This window comes from Mustelus asterias, chromosome 5 (genome assembly GCF_964213995.1).
Source record: "Mustelus asterias chromosome 5, sMusAst1.hap1.1, whole genome shotgun sequence".
NCBI classification, from domain to species: domain Eukaryota; kingdom Metazoa; phylum Chordata; class Chondrichthyes; order Carcharhiniformes; family Triakidae; genus Mustelus; species Mustelus asterias.
The window spans coordinates 110,242,961-110,263,565 of record NC_135805.1 but is presented as its reverse complement, the minus strand read 5'-3'; the positions used below and the strand labels follow the sequence as shown (position 1 = coordinate 110,263,565).

Sequence of the window (20,605 nt, the reverse complement as noted above, 5' to 3'; positions counted from 1 at the left end):
ACAGATTTCTTTCTCTAAAGGTCATTAGTGTTATCTAATTAATGCTGTAATTTTCTTTGTTCTTAATGTGTGCCTCAGTTCTAAGTTCTCCCACATGGGGCAACATCCTTTTAGCATCCACCCTGTCAGGCCCTTTTATGTTTCAATAACATCGCCACTCAATCCTCTAAAGCTCCAGTGAAGTCCCAGCCTATCCAACATTTCATAGTAAGATAACCCACCCCTTCCTCCCCCAGCCCCGTCCCAGTTATCAATCAAGTTCTCTGAGCTGCCTCTAATGCTTTTATATCCTTGAACTGAGTGGCTTGCTCTTTTCGGAGGCCAGTTAAGAGGCAACCATATTGCTGTGGACCTGGAGTCAACTAGACAAGATCAGTTAAGGACGACAGATTTCTTTCTCTAAAGGTCATTAGTGTTATCTAATTAGTGCTGTAATTTTCTTTGTTCTTTGTTCTAGTGAACCAGATGGATTTTCATGACAATGATAGTTTCATGGTCACCATTACTGAGAGTAGCTTTCAATTCCAGCTTTTAGTAATTGAATTTAAATTGCGCTCGCTACTGTGGAAGGATTTAAACCCATGTCTTCCAGACCATTAGCCTAGGACTCGGAATTACTGGCCTAGTGACTTTGACCACTCTGCTACTGCCTGGTAACTGTTCACAGAAAGGGAGGGAACCCTGTTAATATCCTGCCAACACTCATGTCTCTATCAGCATCGACACGAAAATCATAATCGTGTCATTACTATTTGTGAGATCATGCTGTGTGCAAAATGTTTAACTACAAAACAGTCAGTCCGTTTTAACATGGACACATAAAAATGCACAGGGCCTTCTGGCCTGATTCAGGCTCTTAAAACCCAAGGCTGTTTCAGAAGACAACTGCCACAACCTTGACAGGAGTCTGCCAAAACTAAGTCTTGACTTGGATTTGTCGGGTTCCCACCTTGGACCCAGATTTTCACAATGGTCTTGGGTGGGATGAGCATCTGCTTGCCTCTTACAAGGTCATCATTGTAAAGGGGGCAGGCACTCTCAACATATAGTTCTTTTTTCCTGCAAGGAATCATTATTTAGTTGATGCGTGTATGTTTGGTTAGGCCAGCAATGTTGGATGACTTGCTGACAGCTGTGGGGCCCATCCAGGCTTAGACTCCTGAAATTTGGACCTTTTGTTTATGTGGTCTGGTTACTCTAGCTACTGTGGGAATGTTTAGGGCCAACATCTTTCTCAACAAGAACAGTCATGTGTTTTTATTTCTAATGTTGTTCATCTGTCTCAATTGTGTCTTAGCCCTTCACTGCTCAAGTGAGTTACTTAACTGTGTTAAGATCTCTGAAAGGACGGTGGAAGTGCTAACATCTCCAGCTGATGGAGGATAGCAGGCAAATGTGGCTAGATGTAGATTGTTTCTACTAAACATACATATCTTGTAGCTGTCGGCTAGAGAGTATCACTGATGGCATTTGTGGCATTGTTGCTGTTTGGATTATCCCTGTACTATGATTGGGAAAGGGTGAGCAATGCCCTGAAGTACAGGCTGTTCATTAAGAGTGGATTTCAAAGATTGGAGTTCTGCTGTGCCATAATGCAGCGATCTCAGTGAGTGCAATTTCAACAAATTGCCATCACTAATCCTCAGAATTGTGTTCCTCTCCAGTGTTAGCATTCATTGCTTCCTTTTGCAGAGTTTGGGAGAGTTTATCAGCTTCAAGTGACTGAGGATGCCAGGTAGATATGGCTGGAACTCAGCTGCTTCTCAGAAACAAACCTCCTAGCTAGCTGACCACAGACAATCCCTGACCACACTTGTGGCCTAACTGAGAACAAGTAAAAACCACAGCTGGCAAATCCGGCTTAGGCAAACATTTATCAGTTTGAGAGAGGATCACTGATACATGAGAAGGTTCCCTGTCAGGGGAACAGCCAGGACGACTGATATATGATCAGACCTCTTGACACAGTTGGGAGCTAGAGTCATTAATATAGCAAGTTACTGCCAAGAGTAGATTCAGGAGTCTTAATACATTATTGTTTCTTGCCAGAAGAACTGAAGCGCAGCAAGGTTTTTTTTATTTAGAGCAGTGATACAAGCCCTCTCAACAGGAAAGCAGCTAGAGTATGATCCATGATTAGTTCATGTGCCAGGAGCACCAATATATGACCTGGTCTCGTACTAGGAGTGCAGCCAAGAGCACAGGTTCGTTGTGAGGTCTGTTGCCAGGACTGGAGTCGATGGCATTAATACCTGATGAGTTCCTGTCAGAAGTGATGCCAAGAGTACTGATACATGACACGGCCTCCTGCTCAGGCTAGGACCAGGGGCACTGATATGCAATTAGGCCTCTTGCCAGGAGTGGATTCAGAAGCACCGGCACCTCATGAGGCATTTTGCTATGAATGGATTGAGCCAGAGCATTGAGACATGATAAGGCCTCTTTGCCAGGAATTGATTGAGTCAGGAGAACAGGTATATAATTAGGCTTGCTGTCAGGATTGGAGCCAGGAGTGAAAGAGTGTGATGGTCTTTTGTCAGAAACAGATTGAATCTTATGCACTTAAACATGAGAATGCCTTTTGCTGGGGCGGGACTGTGCTGGAGGCTCTGATACATGATGATCCCAACAGATGTACAACAAGGACTACTGATGCATGAAGGCCAAGAAACTGATAACTGAAAAGGCCTCTGAACAGAAACAGATGCAGAACACTGATACACAGAAGTGAAAATAACAGCAGGAAGAATTAAAGGGGGAGTTTTGGCAGGTAATCAGAACTTGGGGTTTTCTACTGTGAAGTGCGGTTCACAGATACTTTAACAGGACAAAAGCAAAGTACTGCAGATCCTGGAAGTCTGAGAAAAAGACATAGTGCTGGAAATGCTCAGGTTTGCAGCATTTTTGGAGAGAAAAACAGAATTAAAGTGGCCTTTCTTCAAAACTGGAAAATGTTCAAGACCTAACAGACTTTAAACAAGTAAGGAGAGATAAGTGATGGGGTTTAGTCAGGAGAAATTAAATGGCAAAAGAGATAATGGTGCATGGCAAAAGGGGACGGTGATGAGACAAGTAAGGAAATAAAAGATGGTTCGAGAGGAAATATAAATGGAATAGCAGAAGCATTATTGCCAGCAGCTGAAGAAACATGAACAATGGTTAGGATCTGAAATTGTTGAACTCCGTGTTGTTGAGTCTTTCCACTCCGCCCAGTGCCATATTTTCACTATTGTCTCTGATCCTGAATGATTGGCCCTCAATATATGCCTCAGTTTCATCCTCCAATGCCCTCACATCAACGAATCTCAAGTTCGGGGTGATGCTGACTTTCTCCTGCATTTGCCCATTTCCTTTGACCGGTCGTTCCCCCCTCCACACACATTCCTTTATTCAGAATTCTTGAACTCAGACTCCTCCCTCTGGCCTTTTACCATCTCTAGATCCTTATTGGGAATTTACATCTAACTTCTTGATTTCTCCACTCTGCTCAGTTACTTGAACCTACCTCCCACTGAATTTGCAGCACTCAATTCTTTCAAATTCAACCCTAACATTCTTACTATACCAACTGATAAAGGTGTCCTATTGTTTTTTGGTGAACTGACTTCTACCTTGCAGAACAGCGACTCTGTCAACGCCTCCTCCCTGGACCAACACTCTGCCACTAAACTTCAGGCCATCATTAATTCCCAGATTGTCACTGCCCTTATTTCCTCTGGGGATCTCCCCCCATATCCTCCATCCTCATAGCCCCCCTGCCTTTTATGGCCTAATTCGAATTCCTCCCCAAGATCCACACACAGAACTGTGCTGGTGGGCCCATCATTTCAGGCTATTCTTGTTCCACGGAACTGATTTCTTCCCATCTGTAATTTTTCTTGCCCTGTTGCGCCTTCCTCCACCTACATCCACAACACTTCCAATGCCCGCTGCTCCTTCACCAGTTTCGTGGCCCTAACCTTATCCTTTTCACCATGGATGTCCAATCCCTCTAAAACCTCATCCCCAACCAGGATGAACGGAGGATCTTCTACTTCTTCCTTGACCAAAGGTCCAACCAATATATAAACCAACACCCTCCTCCATCTGGCTGAACTTCTTCTCACATTGATCAACTTCTCCTTTTACATTGCTTACTTCCTCAAAGAACGAGCTGTAAAACGGAGAAAATTCACCTGGCGGTGTGATCAACAGTCAATAGTATTTAATCGGTAGATTCCTGATGATATAAAAAATTAGCCCAGCAACTATAATCTGATCAGTTTAACTTTGGTAGTGGGAAAGCTTAGAAGCAATAACCCATGAGAAAATTTGGATGGAATGTGGATACATTTGTAAAAGCCAGGATGGGTTTGTTAAAGGTAAATCATGTTTAGCAAACTTGCTTGAATTTTTTGATGAGGTAGCAGCGAGGATTGATGAGGATAATGCAGTTGATGTGGCTTCCAAACGGCCTTTGATAAAGTGACACACAACAGGCTTCTTAGCAAAGTTAAAACTCATGGATTAAAATGGACAGTAGCAACGATGGATACAAAGTTGGCTGAACAACAGGAAACAGAGAGTGGTGTTGACCAGTTGTTATTTGGACTGGAGGAAAGAACACGGTGCGGTGCCCCATGCATCAGTACTACGGCTCCTGTTTATCTTGATATAGATTAATGACCTAAACTTGGGTATGTAGGGCACAATTTCAAAATTATTAGATGACACCAAACTTGGAAATATTGTGAGCTGTGAGGAGGATCATAATTCAAAAGGACATGGCCCAGTGGAATGCTTGGACATGTGGCTGATTAAATTTAATTCAGAGAAGTGTGAAGTGATACATTTTGGTAGGAAGAACCAGGAGCAGCAATATAAAATAAAGGATAAAATTCTAAAGGGAGTACAAGAGCAGAGTGATCTGAGGTTTTCTATGGAAAAATCATTGAAGGTGGCAGAGCAGCTTGAGAAAGTGATGATAAAGCATGTGGGATCCTGGGCTTTATAAATAGGGGCAGAGAATACAAAAGCAAGGGATTTATGGTGAATATTTATAAAACATTGATTCGGTTTCAGTTGGAGTATTGTGTCCAGTTCTGGGCACCACACTTTAACAAGCACGTGAAGGCATTAGAGAGGTGCAGAAATACTTTGAGAATGGTTCTCTGGATGAGAGGCTTCAGTTATAAGGATGGATTGGAGGAGCTGTGTTTGTTCTCCTCAGAGAAAATTAATTAATTAATTATCAGTGTCACAAGCAGGCTTACATTAACACTGCAATGAAGTTACTGTTAAAATCTCCTAGTCCCCACACTCCAGCACCTATTCGGGTACACTGAAGGAGAATTTAGCATGGCCAGTGCACCTAACCAGCATGTCTTTCAGACTGTGGGAGGAAACTGGAGCACCTGGAGGAAACCCACGCAGACTCGGGGAGAATGTGCAGACTCCACACAGTGACCCGAGGCCAGAATTGAACCCGCGTCCCTGACACTGTGAGGCAGCAGTGCTAACCACTGTGCCACTGTGCTGCCAACTTCATTGCAGTGTTACTGTTAGCTTACTTGTGATACTGATAATTAATTCATATTCTCTGAGGAGAACAAACACAGCTCCTCCAATCCATCCTTACGGGTACACTGAAGGAGAATTTAACCTGGCCAATACGCCTAATCGGCATGTCTTTCGGACTGTGGGAGGAAACCGGAGCACCTGGAGGAAACTCACGCAGACCCGGGGAGAATGTGCAGACACCGCACAGTGACCCGAGGCCAGAATTGAATCCACATCCCTGACGCTGTGAGGCAGCAGTGCTAACCACTGTGCTGCCTAAGACAAGATTGAGAAGATTGGATAGAGATATTCAAAATCATACAGTGTCTGGATAGAGTAGATAAGAGTACTATCCCTGTTGGTGTAAGGGTCAGGAGCCAAAGAACACTGATTTAAGGCAAATGGCAAAAGAGCCAAAGTCAATGTGAGGATAAACTGTTTTACACACTGAATGGTTAAGATCTGGAATGCACCACCTAAAAGTATGGTGGATGCAGATTCAATCATGGCTTTCAGTCTATCATAAGATAAAATATTTGTAGGACTTTGGGGAAAGGGCGGGGAAGTGGGAAGAGCAGAGTTGCTCTTTCAGAGAACTGACATAGACACAGTGACCTCCTATTGTACTGTAACTAATTAATGATTCTATATAGGAAAACTCCTCTGAGATAAAGTGCAGGAAGCAATATGCAAGTCTTTTGACAAAGTTGATACAAGTTCAAAGTAGAGAATTGAAACTGAAATTACAACATTTTGAGAAAATGTTTCTGTTCTTTTTAATAAATTGCTGAAACATGTAATTGGGCCTGGGATCTTACTGATTAATATGGTTCAGAACTATAGCACTTGTGTTTGCTCATCATACTAGGTGAGCTGAAATTTTACAATCTCATCAATACATACATTTCCATTAGAGCTGCTCAGTCTGATTAGTGAACATATTATTTTTAGTAGTAAACTGTAGCTCAGGTATGATTGTTCCCTGAATTGCGCTTAGTTGATTCCAGTGAGGTCATATTAGATATACTATAGTTTATTAAATTTCCCCTGACTTTGCGTTCTCTCAATTGGGTCTACATTTTTTCAGAGGTGATCACATTGAAACATTCAGGATTATGAAGGGGCCTGACAAAATAGATATGGAGACATTCTCTGCGTCTTGTTTATTATTCTTTATTCCTGTTTGGTGCAAGAGTTGTAAGGCAATTGTGGCCAAGCCATGGCTTACAAGGGAAATTAGAGATAATATCAGATTCAAGGAAGAAGCATACAAATTGGCACTAAAAAGCAATAGGCCTGAGGATTGGGAGCAGTTTAAAATTCAGCAAAGGAGGATCAAGTGATTCATTAAGAAAGGAAACATAAAGTATGAAAGTAAGCTAGCGGGGAAGATATGTAAAGAGAAAAAGTTTGAGAAAAGCAAACATAGGCCCCTTACAGTCAGAAACGGGAGAATTCATAATGGGGAATAAAGAAATGGCTGAGGAATTAAATTTGTATTTTGCTTCAGTCTTCACAAAGGAAGACATGAATAATGTACCAGAAGTGTTGAGAGAAACATGATTTAGTGAGGAGTTGAAGGAAATCAGCATTAGTAGAGAAATGGTTTGGGGGAAATTGATGAAATTGAAGGTGGATAAATTCTCAAGTCCTGATAATCTTCATCCCAGATTACTTAAGGAAATGGCCCTGGAAATAATGGATCCATTGGTGGTTATTTTCCAAAATTCTTTGGATTCTAGAATAGTTCCTACAGATTGGAGGTTAGCTAATTTAAGACCACTATTCAAAAAGGGAGGTAGAGAGAAAACAGGGAACTATAGACCAATGAGCCTAATGTCAGTACTGGGGAAGTTGCTAGAATCTATTATCAAGTATTTCATAACTCTGCATTTGGAAGGCAGTGTATAATCAATGTCAGCATGGATTTACAAAAGGAAAATCATGCTCGACGAATCTATTGGAATTCTTTCAGGATGTAACTAGTAGAGTTGGCTGAGGAGAACCAGTGGATGTGATTTATTTAGATTTTCAGAAGGCTTTCAACAAGGTCTCGCATAACAGAGTACTTTGTAAAGTTAGCACATAGGATTGTAGGTAATCTCTTGAGATGGATAGAAAGCTGGTTAGCAGATAGGAAGCAAAGAGTTGGCATAAATGGATCTTTTTCTGATTGGCAGTCAGTGACTAGTGGGGTTCCGCAGGGATCTGTGCTAGGACCCCAATTGTTCACATTATATTTTAATGGTTTGGAAGAGGGAACTGAATGTATTATCTCCATATTTTCAGATGATACAATGTTGGGTGGGAGGGTGAGCTGTGAGGAGGATGCAGAGATGCTTCAGCATGATTTGGACAGGCTGAGTGTGTGGGCATCTGCATGGCAGATGCAGTATATGTGGATAAATCTGATGTTATCCACTTCGGTAGCAATAATGGGAAGACAGATTATTACTTGAATGATTGTAAATTGAAAGAGGTGGATACTCAATGCGACCTTGGAGTCCTTGTGCATCAGTCACTGAAAGTAAGCACGCAGGTACCGCAGGCAGTAAAGAAGGCAAATGGTATGTTGACCTTAATAGCGAGAGGATTTGAGTATACGAATAGGGATGTTTTGCTGCAATTGTTTAGGGCATTGGTGAGGCCACATCTGGAGTATTGTGTGCAGTTTTGGTGTCCTTATCTGAGGAAGGATGTTCTTGCTATAGAGGGAGTACAGCGAACGTTTACCAGGCTGATTCCTGGGATGGCAGGTCTGTCATATGAGGAGAGACTAAGTCAGTTAGGATTATATTCACTGGAGTTTAGAAGAGTGAGAGGGGATCTCATAGAAACTTAAAAAATTCTAACAAGGTTAGACAGGGTAGATTCAGAAAGAATGTTCCGAATGGTGTGGGAGTTCAGAACTAGGGGTCATAGTTTGAGGATAAAGGGTAAACCTTTTAGAACTGAGGTGAGGAGAAATTTCTTCACCCAGTGGGTGGTGAATGTGGGGATTTCACTACCACAGAATGTAGTTGAGGCCAAAATGTTGTCTGATTTCAAGAAGAAATTAGGTATAGCTCTTGGAGCTAAAGGGATAAAGGGGGGAAGGGGGATTAAGATATTGAATTCGATGATCAGCCATGATCAAAATGAATGGCAGAGCAGGCTTGATGGGCCGAATGGCCTACTCCTGCTTCTAGTTTCTATGTTTCTGTCTTCTTCAGTTTGGAGGTTGGTCACTAATGCACTCTGTCCCTTCATAAGCTGATTGAATCTACACTTTGGCAATACATCCAAGTAATCACTTTTTCCCAATTGCCATGTGTCCATGTTGATCATTGTTTATTTGGAATCACGAGCTTTCGGTGTGCTGCTCCTCCATCAGAGATCCACTCATCTTGTGAAGGAGCAGAGCTCCAAAAGCTCGTGATTCCAAATAAACCCGTTGACTTTAACCTGGTATTGTGAGACTTCTTACTGTGCCCGCCCCAGCCCAACTCCGGCAACTTCACATCATGTTGATCATTGTAAGATCAACTTTTGGGAGCGCTTTTAGTGAATACTGACGACTTCCAACCCCCTTTTATTATGTGAGCACTGTTGCAGATGGGGAGAGGTGGTGGGATAAATTTTTTCCTTTTCCATAACCTGTCAGTTGTTTGCAACAAGATGTATGATTTAGAAGGAGTGTTTTAAACCTTTTTGAGTTGTGACTTTAATGAATGGACACAAAACAGAACCTCTGGTAAGTCTAAATAATAAAAAAAAACATTTATTCACCCAACACCTGAAATATAAATGTAATGAAAACTCATGCCCTCAAACACAGATATAAGAAAATAGGAGTTTGAAACGCACTTAGGTCATTGACAGAATAATAAGAAACACATCACATGTTTTAAATTAGCCTTTTAAGACGGGAAGGATTGCAAGCCTGTTGAATTCCTTCCTCTTAGTTCTCTGAAGATAAATGGAGGTTGACACGCTCTGGGCTTTCACACAAAAGTTGTGGCCAAGCTTCTGAAGAAATGAGATATATTCTTATAGATGGAGACACATTAGCCCCTCTTTTGCTGCCTGAGTTGATTGGTTGACAGGAAAAGTTCTATACTTCTTGCTCGATGGCGGTTCTCCTTTGTGCTGCTTGTTCTAGACTGACTTGTCCCTGCCTGGTCCTGGAATGTGGACTTGATTTTGCAGTTAGATCAGTTGGTATCTTATTTAATGGCGGAGCAGACTTGATGGGCTGAGTAGCCTATTCCTCCTAATTTGTACGTTCGTATTGGATGCGACAATTGTAAACACATTTGCAGGAATTTTACTGCCTCGCCCGCCCGAGGCTCGTGAGATCCCGCCCAAGGCCAACGGAGAATTCCGTTCTGTGAGCCTCGCCCCTCCTGATTCCAGGGCGGGCATGCTGGTAAAATTCCAGCCATTATTTTCAAATGTTAACATGTTTTGAGCACCTGGCACGGGATGAAAAATTTCACAGTATTTTGCTGACTTTTAGAGTGAAATGGTTGTTAATAATTAGAGTGTATCCGTCTCTTTGGAGTCTGAGCAGTTGGCCTGCCTAATGATGCTGATATATTAAAGTCAGCCATGCCACATCTTCCAGCTTATGCTGGTTAGGTGCATTGGCCATGCTAAATTCTCCCTCAGAGTACCCGGACAGGTGCCGGAGTGTGGCGACTAGGAGATTTTCACTGTAACTTCATTGCAGCGTTAATGTAAGCCTACTTGTGACACTAATAAATATACTTTAAACTTTAAAACTTTAAAAATTATGGATGGCACAGTAGCACAGTGGTTAGCACACAGCTCCAGGGACCTGGGTTCGATTCCCGGCTTGGGTCACTGTCTGTGTGGAGTTTGCACATTCTCCTCGTGTCTGCGTGGGTTTCCTCCGGGTGCTCCGGTTTCCTCCCACAGTCCAAAGATGTGCGGGTTAGGTTGATTGGCCATGTTAAAATTGCCCCTTAGTGTCCTGGGATGCATAGATTAGAGGGATTAGTGGGTAAAATATGTAGGGATATGGGGGTAGAGCCTGGGTGGGATTGTGGTCGGTGCAGACTCAATGGGCCGAATGGCCTCTTTCTGTATTGTAGGGTTTCTATGATTCTCCCCATGTCTGTGTGGGTTTCCTCCAGGTGCTCCGATTTCCTCCCACAGCCCAAAGATGTGCGGGTTAGGTGCATTGGCTATGCTAAATTGCCCCTTAGTGTCCCGGGATGCGTAGGTTAGAGGGATTAGCAGGGTAAATATGTGGGGTTACGGGGATAGGGCCTAAGTGGGACTGTTGTCGATGCAGACGCAATGAGCCAAATGGCCTCCTTCTGCACTGAAGGGTTTCTATGATTCTACTGGTTCTATTTGGACATCAAAATCCATGAATTGCTTCCCAACAACATTAAGCTACCTCATACAAAAGGTTAGATTTAACTTTAGGTTAGATATTTACAATCCTTACAATGTTGTGTGGTGTGTTTGCTTCCTCTTAGTGAGAGTGCATGTTGTGTGTTTTCTTTCTAACTGCATTGTTCTTTTTTAGCATTCCTCTATTGGGAGGAGAATGTGGAATGGATGGCTGATGATTAGAATTGTCTTTCTTGATGGGTGGGAGACAGTCTGTCACCTCCTTGTGCTGGGTATCGATGTGATGGTTGTGTGGACCTGTATGTGGTCTGCCAGATCTATAGTAACTTGAGCAGGGTGAATGGTGGAAGTGAATATGAGTTTTCTTGGAAAGGCAACACTGTCCTCTGTGCAAATTCTGCAATACTTTGGCTGATAGACCCTCTCTCAGCATGCTCAGAGATGTGCATAGGTATAGACCTCTGAATACCTAGGAGGATCTCTATTATAGTGATTGCAGAGGAGAACTCAGGTCTCTGAGGCCTTAGTCATTTGTTAAGAAAGCTACTGCTGCGTTTAGGACCTGAACCAGTAAAATGCAGGGTTCATTGCACTTCAGATAAACTATGGTGGTCTGCAGCTTGAACACACTCCTTTATGACAGATGATGCTGTCAAATTGTGTTTGTGAGCAAGTCCTGTGATTCCTGATTTCTGCAGCAGCTGGGGTCCTTGGGCTAAGTCTCCAGTCATAAGAACTGCAGCAACTGCAATTCAACTTCTTTTCCTCCCATGTTTTATGTATCAAGAAATGCCCCCTTCAATTACTCTCTGAATGCCTCTGCCCCAGCTGGTAGTTTAAGTTTTTTTTAAGTTTATTTATTATTGTCATAGGTAGGCTTACATTAACACTGCAGTGAAGTTACTGTGAAGATCGCCTTGTTGTCACACTCCGACGCCTGTTCAGGTACAGTGAGGGAGAATTTATAATGGCCAATTCACCTAACCAGCATGTTTTTCGGTCTGTGGGAGGAAACCGGAGCAACCAGAGGAAACCCACGCAGACATGGGGAGAACATGCAAATTCCACACAGACAGTGACCCAAGCTGGCAATTGAACCCGTATCCCTGGCGCTTTGAGGCAGCAGTGCTAACCGCTGTGCCACTGCGCCACACACTGCAGCATTTGATAATGCCTGCTTTTGTGAAATGTTTGGTTCAGAACGCATTTGATCAAAGGCATCTCCAACTCTAGGCAACTTAAAGGTGAAGAGAGGGCTGAGGTTGGGATTAGAGGCAGACCGGGCCTGAAAATACCAGTGATAGTCAGTATGTCTTTTTGCTGACACTGTTTTTGGTGTCAGCTATTTTTAACCAGGGTTTGATGAGGCTGAAACCATGATCCTGCCACATTCCCCATTAAGACCAATTAAAGTGATTGCTGAGTTAAATAAGAGCTAATAAAAGGTGGGGGGAGGAGGGGTGGTATTGGGAGTTTCCTGGGGAAAGGGGAACACACTTTTTCTGTGACCATCTGTCTGAAGAGTTGCAGCCTCCTCAGGTCTCGGTTTTCTCCAGGTAACTCCTTCTCCAGCAGTACATCCTCTTGTTCCTCTCCCTTATCCTTCTGGTGACTGAGGCTGGGAGGTTAATTAACCCTTTAGGGCCAAAGAACAAAGAACAGTACAGCACAGGAGCAGGCCCTTTAGCATGCCAAGTCTGTGGTGTCTTCATACATGTATTTCTTTTAGCAGGGGATAGTCAGTTGTTAACTTTTCTCCTCCCTAACCCAATCTCTTAAACATCCATTATGAATTCACTTTTAGAAATATCCTTGATGATCTAGAACTTGGAGGTCAAGGTGCACAGAAACTGAGAACCAACCTAAGATACACCAATGACCCTGTACTAATTGTCAATATTTCCAAGAAAGGTTCTATTCAAAAGCTACTTGATTTTATAATGTTGCGTATAAAAAGCACCTGAACAGCACTTCAGTTTAAATCAGAAACACGACCACAAGAGCAGCATCTACAAGGGTTGCCTACTGTGGTTAAATATATTCCTGGAGGTTTCAGCACATGGCTTGCCCCTTGCTCTTGCCATTAATCGCTTGACACTTCCATCCTTGTGACAGATTGCCTTCCTACACCAATTGGAAAGTAAAAAGACTCATTACTCAGTTAAATGATGTTTGACTGTCTGAGCTGCTCACCCAGTTTGCTGTTTCACTATCTGACTAGCAAACCAAAAAGAAACCGATTCTGTCCAGCTGCAAGATTTTGTATCATCGCCGAGAGAACAGACTCAACCTCTACCTGCCTATTAGATCTTGTGACATCAACACCACCTGAAAAGTGAATCTTACAACTCTGGTCTCTAGCCCGCAGAACTTGAAATGCCTGTGCGAAAGAAGTCCTCACTGGATTCTGACTTTGGGACTTTGGAACTCACATGAATCAATATTCAGTTTTTGTACAGTCTTTGTACTGTAAACCTCCTTTTCCCTGGACTTCCTTGACTGTGTGAATGTCAAGTGGGACGTTGTAGAAACTCCTTTTGTGGATTTTGAACGTGTGAAATCAACTAACCTGCTGAGTTAATCCTAACTCAAGTTTGCCATGGATTGTTTACAAAATTGGATCTGACAAAAATGGGGATGGGGGTTGGGAAAAAATATGTCCCCATTTATTCCTTAAAACAAACCAATGCAGAGCACCTTCTGTTTACAGACCGATGGTAAGAGGAAAATCTGTGCTGTTTGAACTGACCTCACCTCCTCATAGCATTTGAAAAAGAAGTTAATGATTGGAACCTTTATATTGGTATAGAGGCATTATATTTTTTTAAAAGAAAGAGGGATGTAATGTCGCTATATTATTTGTAAGGAAATAGGAACTAATTGTTATGATGCATATATAGGGTGGCAAATTTTATTGTTGCACTCTAGTCATGTGCTGAGTAACAACATATGAGTCTATCGGTCCGCCACAGATGCAAGAAATACACTAGTTGAAACATTTTAAGTCTAAAGTGTGATTATTCTTAACTTAAGGGAGCCAGAAGTCATGGCAATGGCTGAAGAAAATCCTGTATTAATGATTAATTTTGTCCCTAGGGTATAATGATAATTTCACTGCTCAATTATGAGATAATTCAATAAAATTGATTGTCACTTGAGAATTCAGTTCTGCAATCCACATTTATACACAGTTTTGTTTCATTTTATATGCTATATAAAAATTGTACTTGTATGCATTTCTAAACAATTACTGGCTGGCTTGTTCGTTATGGTTAGTGTTGGCAAACTGAGTGAAAATCATGAATTTAACATTTTTATACAAAGTCATAATTGATTATAACCACAGTTAGATTAATTTTAGTGTGAAGCGTTCTTAATATAAATTATTAACATTAAATTGAATAAAAACAAACTGTGTTTAAACACTATGCTCGTTTATCTTGTATGTAGGAAGAAAACTTGTTCATGTGTGGGGAACAAAAAATAGTTCACCCTTTCTCGTGCAAAATTAACTATTGATTTTGTCCTCTGAGTGTGAATGACAATTTCACCGACCAGTGATGTAGTAATTTACCAAAGTTAATGATCAGTTAAGAGTCCAATTACACCATGCATTTAAAATCTAAAAGTGAATCATCTGTGAAATAAATATGTGACCGAAAGATATGAAGGCATCATTGCTGATGCATTGCCTTTATATGTCTGTGACCTCTGTCGACTTGAGAGCTCAGAGCAAAAGTAACTGACTTGACATTCTGTTTGAGTTAACAGTATCCCAGTTGGGTGAAGGCTAAGGTTTTGATTTGATTTATTATTGTCACATGTATTAGTATATAGTGAAAAGTATTGTTTCTTGTGCGCTATACAGACAAAGCATACCGTACATAGAGAAGGAAAGCAGAGTGCAGATTGTGCTGTTACAGTCAAAGCTAGGATGTAGAGAAAGATCAACTTAATGCGAGGTAGGTCCATTCAAAAGCCTGATGGCAGCAGGGAAGAAACTGTTTTTGAGTCGGTCGGTATGTGATCTCAGACTTTTGTATCTTTTTCCAGATGGAAGAGAGTATGTCCGGGGTGCATGGGTCCTTCATTGTGCTGGCTGCTTTTCCGAGGCAGCGGGAAGTGTAGATAGTGTCAACAGATGGGAAGTTGGTTTGAGTGATGGACTGGGCTTCGTTCATGACCCTTTGTAGTTTCTTGCGATCTTGGGCAGAGCAGGAGCCATACCAAGCTGTGATACAACCAGAAAGAATTAGAATAGTAGTCATCTTAAAAGACACCATACATGGGCTCTTTCTTAATGTTCCAGAACAATTAGGCAAGCTTGTTCAGTGGACATCCTGAATCAGCTGTGGCTTTTACTACCTGGACTCATCAGCTCCTTGCCACCGTTAGTCCAATTAACTCAATTTAATTTGTTGATGTTCTTTTTAAACTTGAGAATCCCTAAAAGTAGCAAGCTGATTTTTGGAGTTATTAACGATTTCATGACAAATTCCTCAGAATATGGGGTTTGCTGGTAAGGCAAGATTGTACTGTCCATCCTTGTCCATCCTTGTCCTAAGAATGTAGTGATGGGCCTTCTTGTTAAGCTGCTGCGTCCACGTGGGATGGTGATTGGAACTTTCGGCTCTCAGGTACACATCACAGCAGCTATTTTGGCATAGCATCTTTAACTTAGAGAAATGTGCCCATGTGCTTTGTAGATGGAGAAAGAAAAATAGAAGACGAACCTTTTTGGCAGAGCTTGGAGAGGTGATTGAGGGCTGGGTTAAAGAGAAGTGTTCTCAAGTTGAAACTCGGTCATCTGCTGCAAAGAGATTGAGAGAAAACTTTGATCCAAACCACAGAGATTCCTCTTCTCTTGAAGTAAATGATTAAATCTCCCTGGAAAGCTGGCACCATTTGTTTGCTTTTGGTTAAACCCAGGCTTCACTAAAGTACCCTCCTGGGCAAGTCCTTGTTAATTTATTTTCTATTTTTCCAACTGAATAAGGGACGTGTGTTCTGGCACAGCATTCATAATGTTCGTTACATTAAGCTATCATTTTGCACGTTCTCTTCAATTTATTTTGACCAGTATGGCATTTATGTGTTGCTTGTTTGATATTTATCAAATTTAATGACTTTCAAAATGTTATAGAGCAAAGGGGAAAAACTTGAAATGGCTCCCAGATTAATAAATGAGCTGGTTTACAGAACACAGGAATGAAATAAGTGCCTAGACAATGGATGCTGACCTCAGGTTTATGATGCTGGTTACAGAGATGTGTGCATTTTGTTACAGATTTCACTCCGATCTGCTTCCGCCAATCAGAAGAGGTCAAAAGGGCAGGGGAAGGGTATGGTTTTCCTTTCACTTCTTCTGTTTTTCTATAATTGAATTCATTTATACTGTTAGGTTGGAATCTGCTGCCTCAATCACATAAATCTCCATCTTTATAATGATTTAAACTGTGATAGGTCAGAAGAGTTAACATAGTCATACATCCTTCATATATTTCACAATTGAAGAACAGATTCTCTGCTTTTTTTTTAACTCTTAGATATTAGCAAGCTGTCGGTAATGTTTAAAATATAGAACCAGTATTTTTGAAATTTAGTAACATTTTAAATGTGGAATGTTCCATAATATTATTGAATGTGCTTCTCTTAGCCAACTCGTTACTACTTGAGTAATGAAGTTGGGGTTGGATTCCTGTACGCTTAACAAGATCCAACTGAGAGTTGGGAAAGTGAAACAAATTAAATGCATTCCGTATTGAACTCAATTTCCTCTAAGTATGTATTAACAAAGTAGTCTAGCTGAGGAGTGTAAAAGAAAATAAATGAAGTGTGTTCTAAACGGAGCCTTCATTACACTATTTGCTATGAAAAAGTTGGGAGATATTAATCAATCTGACTGAGAAGCATGAAGAATAAGCATTTCCTACTGCCTTTGCAGTTCTTTTGAATGTGGATTTTGCATGGCTCCTGACCGGCATGAATTGTCAGGAGCGTATTGTATGGCCAGAGAATGCTCGTAGAAAGTAATCACTGAACTATAATCAGAGTTAATTACAAATTCAATGCACTGTGTATGTGTGCATTCGAGATATACCTTCAGATCTGTCTTTAGGATCTTTGAGAGTTGCAGCTTGCCAGGTCACCTGGCCTAGTTTGCTCCTTTCTGGCGTCTCCCATTGTAAAAGTCAACTTATTGACAGCAGCAGCTTATCCGGAATCAAGACTGATTTAAGTATCAAAACGATATACATTCTAGCTGAAAACGCACTGGAGGCAATTTTGACTTTGGCCAAAAGTGCAAAATGTGCAATGTCACATAAGCCTTGCATTATACAGGTGGGATTTCCCAGTCAACGGACTTTTTATTGGTCCATTAAATTGTCAGTCCCGCCCGGGACGATTTTCACAGTGGGCAGGACTGGAAAATTTAATTGATGCGCGACAATCAAGCACGTGGAACAAGGCTTCGGTATTGAAGGCTTTTATTGTCTAACAAAGGAACTACTAACACGAATACACCAGTTCAGACTGAAGGGGTCCTGCCGGAGCAGAGGGTCTTATACCTCGCCACCGGAGGCGGGGCCCCACCGGGATGTGCCATGATAACACTTATAACAGGTAAACACCCTAACCCAACAACATTGTACAACCCCCACAGTAACAACACCCTAGCCCAACAGTAACATAATAACAACCCCCAGTGGTAACCAACGATGGTTCACCACATTCACCCCTCCTTTAAAAACAAAAGGCGGCGGGGTGCAAGAAAAAAACAGGTCATATGTACAGAATTCACAAGTCCAGACGGTCTGGAGGACCGCACCGACGCTGTGATCTCCTCAACACCGGTTGCGAAACCGGAGCAGGTGCTTGCGGTGGCGTTCTCTCCAAAACAACGTCCGGCTGTCCCCTCAAGGACTCCCGGGCCGGTTGGCCCTGGTGAGGCGATGGTGCAGGGGATCCTGGAACCTTCGGTGGTGGCGCCGATCTCCGAGTCTCAGGCAAGCTGTACATGGGAGTAGAACTGTTATGCACTGGTCCCGGTGCTGACCGCGCCACGTCTGGGGAAGCAATGAGGAGTAGTGGATTCGTGACAGGGGGAATAGGAGCGACAGGAGTTGCTACGTCCCCTGCGGGCGCCAGGTCTCTAATGGAGACAGTGTCCTCTCGCCCGTCAGGATATGCCACATAGGCATACTGAGGGTTGGCGTGGAGGAGTTGGACCGGTTCGACCAAGGGGTCGGACCTGCGAGCCCTCACATGTCGCCGCAGAAGGACGGGTCCTGGGTACGTCAACCAGGCTGGCAATGAGATCCCCGAGGACGACTTCCGAGGGAATGAGAACATCCTCTCGTGGGGAGTAGCATTGGTTGCCGTACACAGGAGGGAGCGGATAGAATGGAGTGCATTTGGAAGGACCTCCTGCCAACGGGAGACTGGAAGGCCCCTGGATTTCAGTGCCAGTAGGACAGCCTTCCAGACTGTAGCATTCTCCCTTTCCACGTGTCCGTTACCCCTAGGGTTGTAGCTCGTGGTTCTACTAGAGGCAATCCCGAATGAGAGCAGGAATTGCCTCAAGTCGTTGCTCATGAACGACGAGCCCCTGTCGCTATGAATGTAGCAGGGGTACCCGAACAGGGTAAAAAGCTCACTGAATGCCTTGATGACGGTGGCAGTCGACGTGTCCGCACAGGGGACAACAAACGGGAACCGGGAGTACTCGTCTATTATGTTGAGGAAATAGACGTTCCGGTCCGTTGAGGGAAGGGGGCCCTTAAAATCCACACTCAGCCTCTCAAAAGGGCGAGTGGCCTTGACCAATTGTGCCCGGTCTGGTCGATAAAAGTGTGGTTTGCATTCTGCGCAAATCCGACAGCTTCTCGTCACTGACCTGACATCCTCCACCGAGTAGGGCAGGTTGCGGGCTTTGACGAAATGGTAGAGTCTGGTGACTCCAGGATGACACAGGTCATTGTGGAGGGCCTTCTAGCGGTCCTCCTGCATGATGGCGCATGTTCCGCGCGAGAGGGCATCCGAGGGCTCATTGAGCTTCCCTGGACGATACATAATATCGTAATTATAGGTGGAGAGCTCAATTCTCCACCGCAAGATCTTATCGTTCTTGATCTTGCCCCTCTGCGTGTTGCTGAACATAAACGCCACGGATCGTTGATCCGTGATCAGAGTGAACCGCTTCCCCGCCAGGTAATGGCGCCAGTGTCTGACTGCCTCCACAATGGCCTGAGCCTCCTTCTCCACCGCTGAGTGCCGAATTTCGGGGCCTTGAAGGGTGCGGGAAAAGAACGCGACGGGCCTGCCTGCCTGGTTTAGTGTGGCGGCTAGGGCGAAATCAGATGCATCACTCTCCACCTGGAAAGGGATGGATTCATCCACCGCGTGCATCGTGGCTTTCGAGATGTCGCTTTTCAAAGCCTTGAAGGCCAATTGGGCCTCCGGCGTAAGTGGGAAGGTCGTGGACTTGATGAGCGGACGAGCTTTGTCCGCGTAGTTGGGGACCCACTGCGCATAGTACGAAAAGAACCCGAGGCATCTCCTCAGTGCTTTCGTGCTAGCGGGCAAGGGAAGTTCAGTAAGGGGGCGCATACGGTCTGGATCAGGGCCAATGACCCCGTTTTCCACCACGTATCCGAGGATGGCTAACCTGCGCGTACGGAATACGCACTTCTCCCTGTTATAGGTCAGGTTCAGGCGAGATGCGGTGCGCAGAAAGTGTTGGAGATTCGTGTCATGGTCCTGCTGGTCATGGCCGCAGATGGTGACGTTATCCAGGTACGGGAAGGTAGCCCGCAACCCGTTCTGGTCCACCATTCGGTCCATAGCACGCTGGAAGACCGAGACCCCATTGGTGACACCAAATGGAACCCTGAGGAATTGGTATAGACGACCATCCGCCTCAAAAGCCGTGTATTGTCGGTCCTCTGGGCGGATGGGGAGTTGATGGTAGGCGGACTTAAGGTCTATGGTAGAGAACACTCGGTACTGCGCAATCTGATTGACCATATCAGAAATGCGCGGGAGAGGATACGCATCCAGCTGCGTATAACGATTAATGGTCTGACTGTAGTCGATGACCATCCGAGGTTTGTTCCCGCTTTTGACTACCACGACCTGCGCTCTCCACGGACTAGCACTGGCTTGTATGATCCCTTCCTTGAGGAGCCGCTGAACCTCAGATCTAATAAAGATCCGGTCCTCAGCGCTGTAACGCCTACTTTTAGTAGCGATGGGCTTGCAGCCTGGTACCAGATTCTTAAATAGGGATGGTGTAGTGATTTTCAGAGTGGAAAGATTGCATGCGGGGCGCTTTGGGCAATTTGGAGGCTGCGGCTGATTCCCTACTGCCAGTGAAGGGAGTGGCCCACCGTACTGTAGGATCACACTCTTCATGTGGACCATAAAGTTTAGTCCGAGGAGAATTGGCGCACAAAGGTGAGGTAACACAAGGAGCCTGTATTGCTCGTAAATTGTGCCCTGTACCTCAAGAGTTACCATACATCGTCCTTGGATCGGTACAGACCGGGACCGTGATGCCATGGAAATTGTCTGCTTGGCAGGGAGAACCCGGAGTCCACACCTTTTAGCAGTTTCAGGGTGTATGAAACTTTCGGTGCTCCCACTGTCAAACAGACAATTCACAGTTCGACCATTTACCTTGATATCTATCATTGAATTCTCA

The 20,605-nt window shown here is 43.6% G+C and overlaps 1 protein-coding gene across 1 annotated transcript in view; it reads left to right on the top strand.

Moving 5' to 3' along the window:
* The window catches only part of dcdc2c (doublecortin domain containing 2C), a 124,475-nt gene that overhangs the window by 66,050 nt on the left and 37,820 nt on the right, over positions 1-20,605 (top strand). Inside the window, exon 6 of the mRNA XM_078213752.1 lies at positions 16,190-16,244. Within this exon, the coding sequence (XP_078069878.1) occupies positions 16,190-16,244 (55 nt within the window). The remainder of the gene's footprint in view (positions 1-16,189; positions 16,245-20,605) is intronic.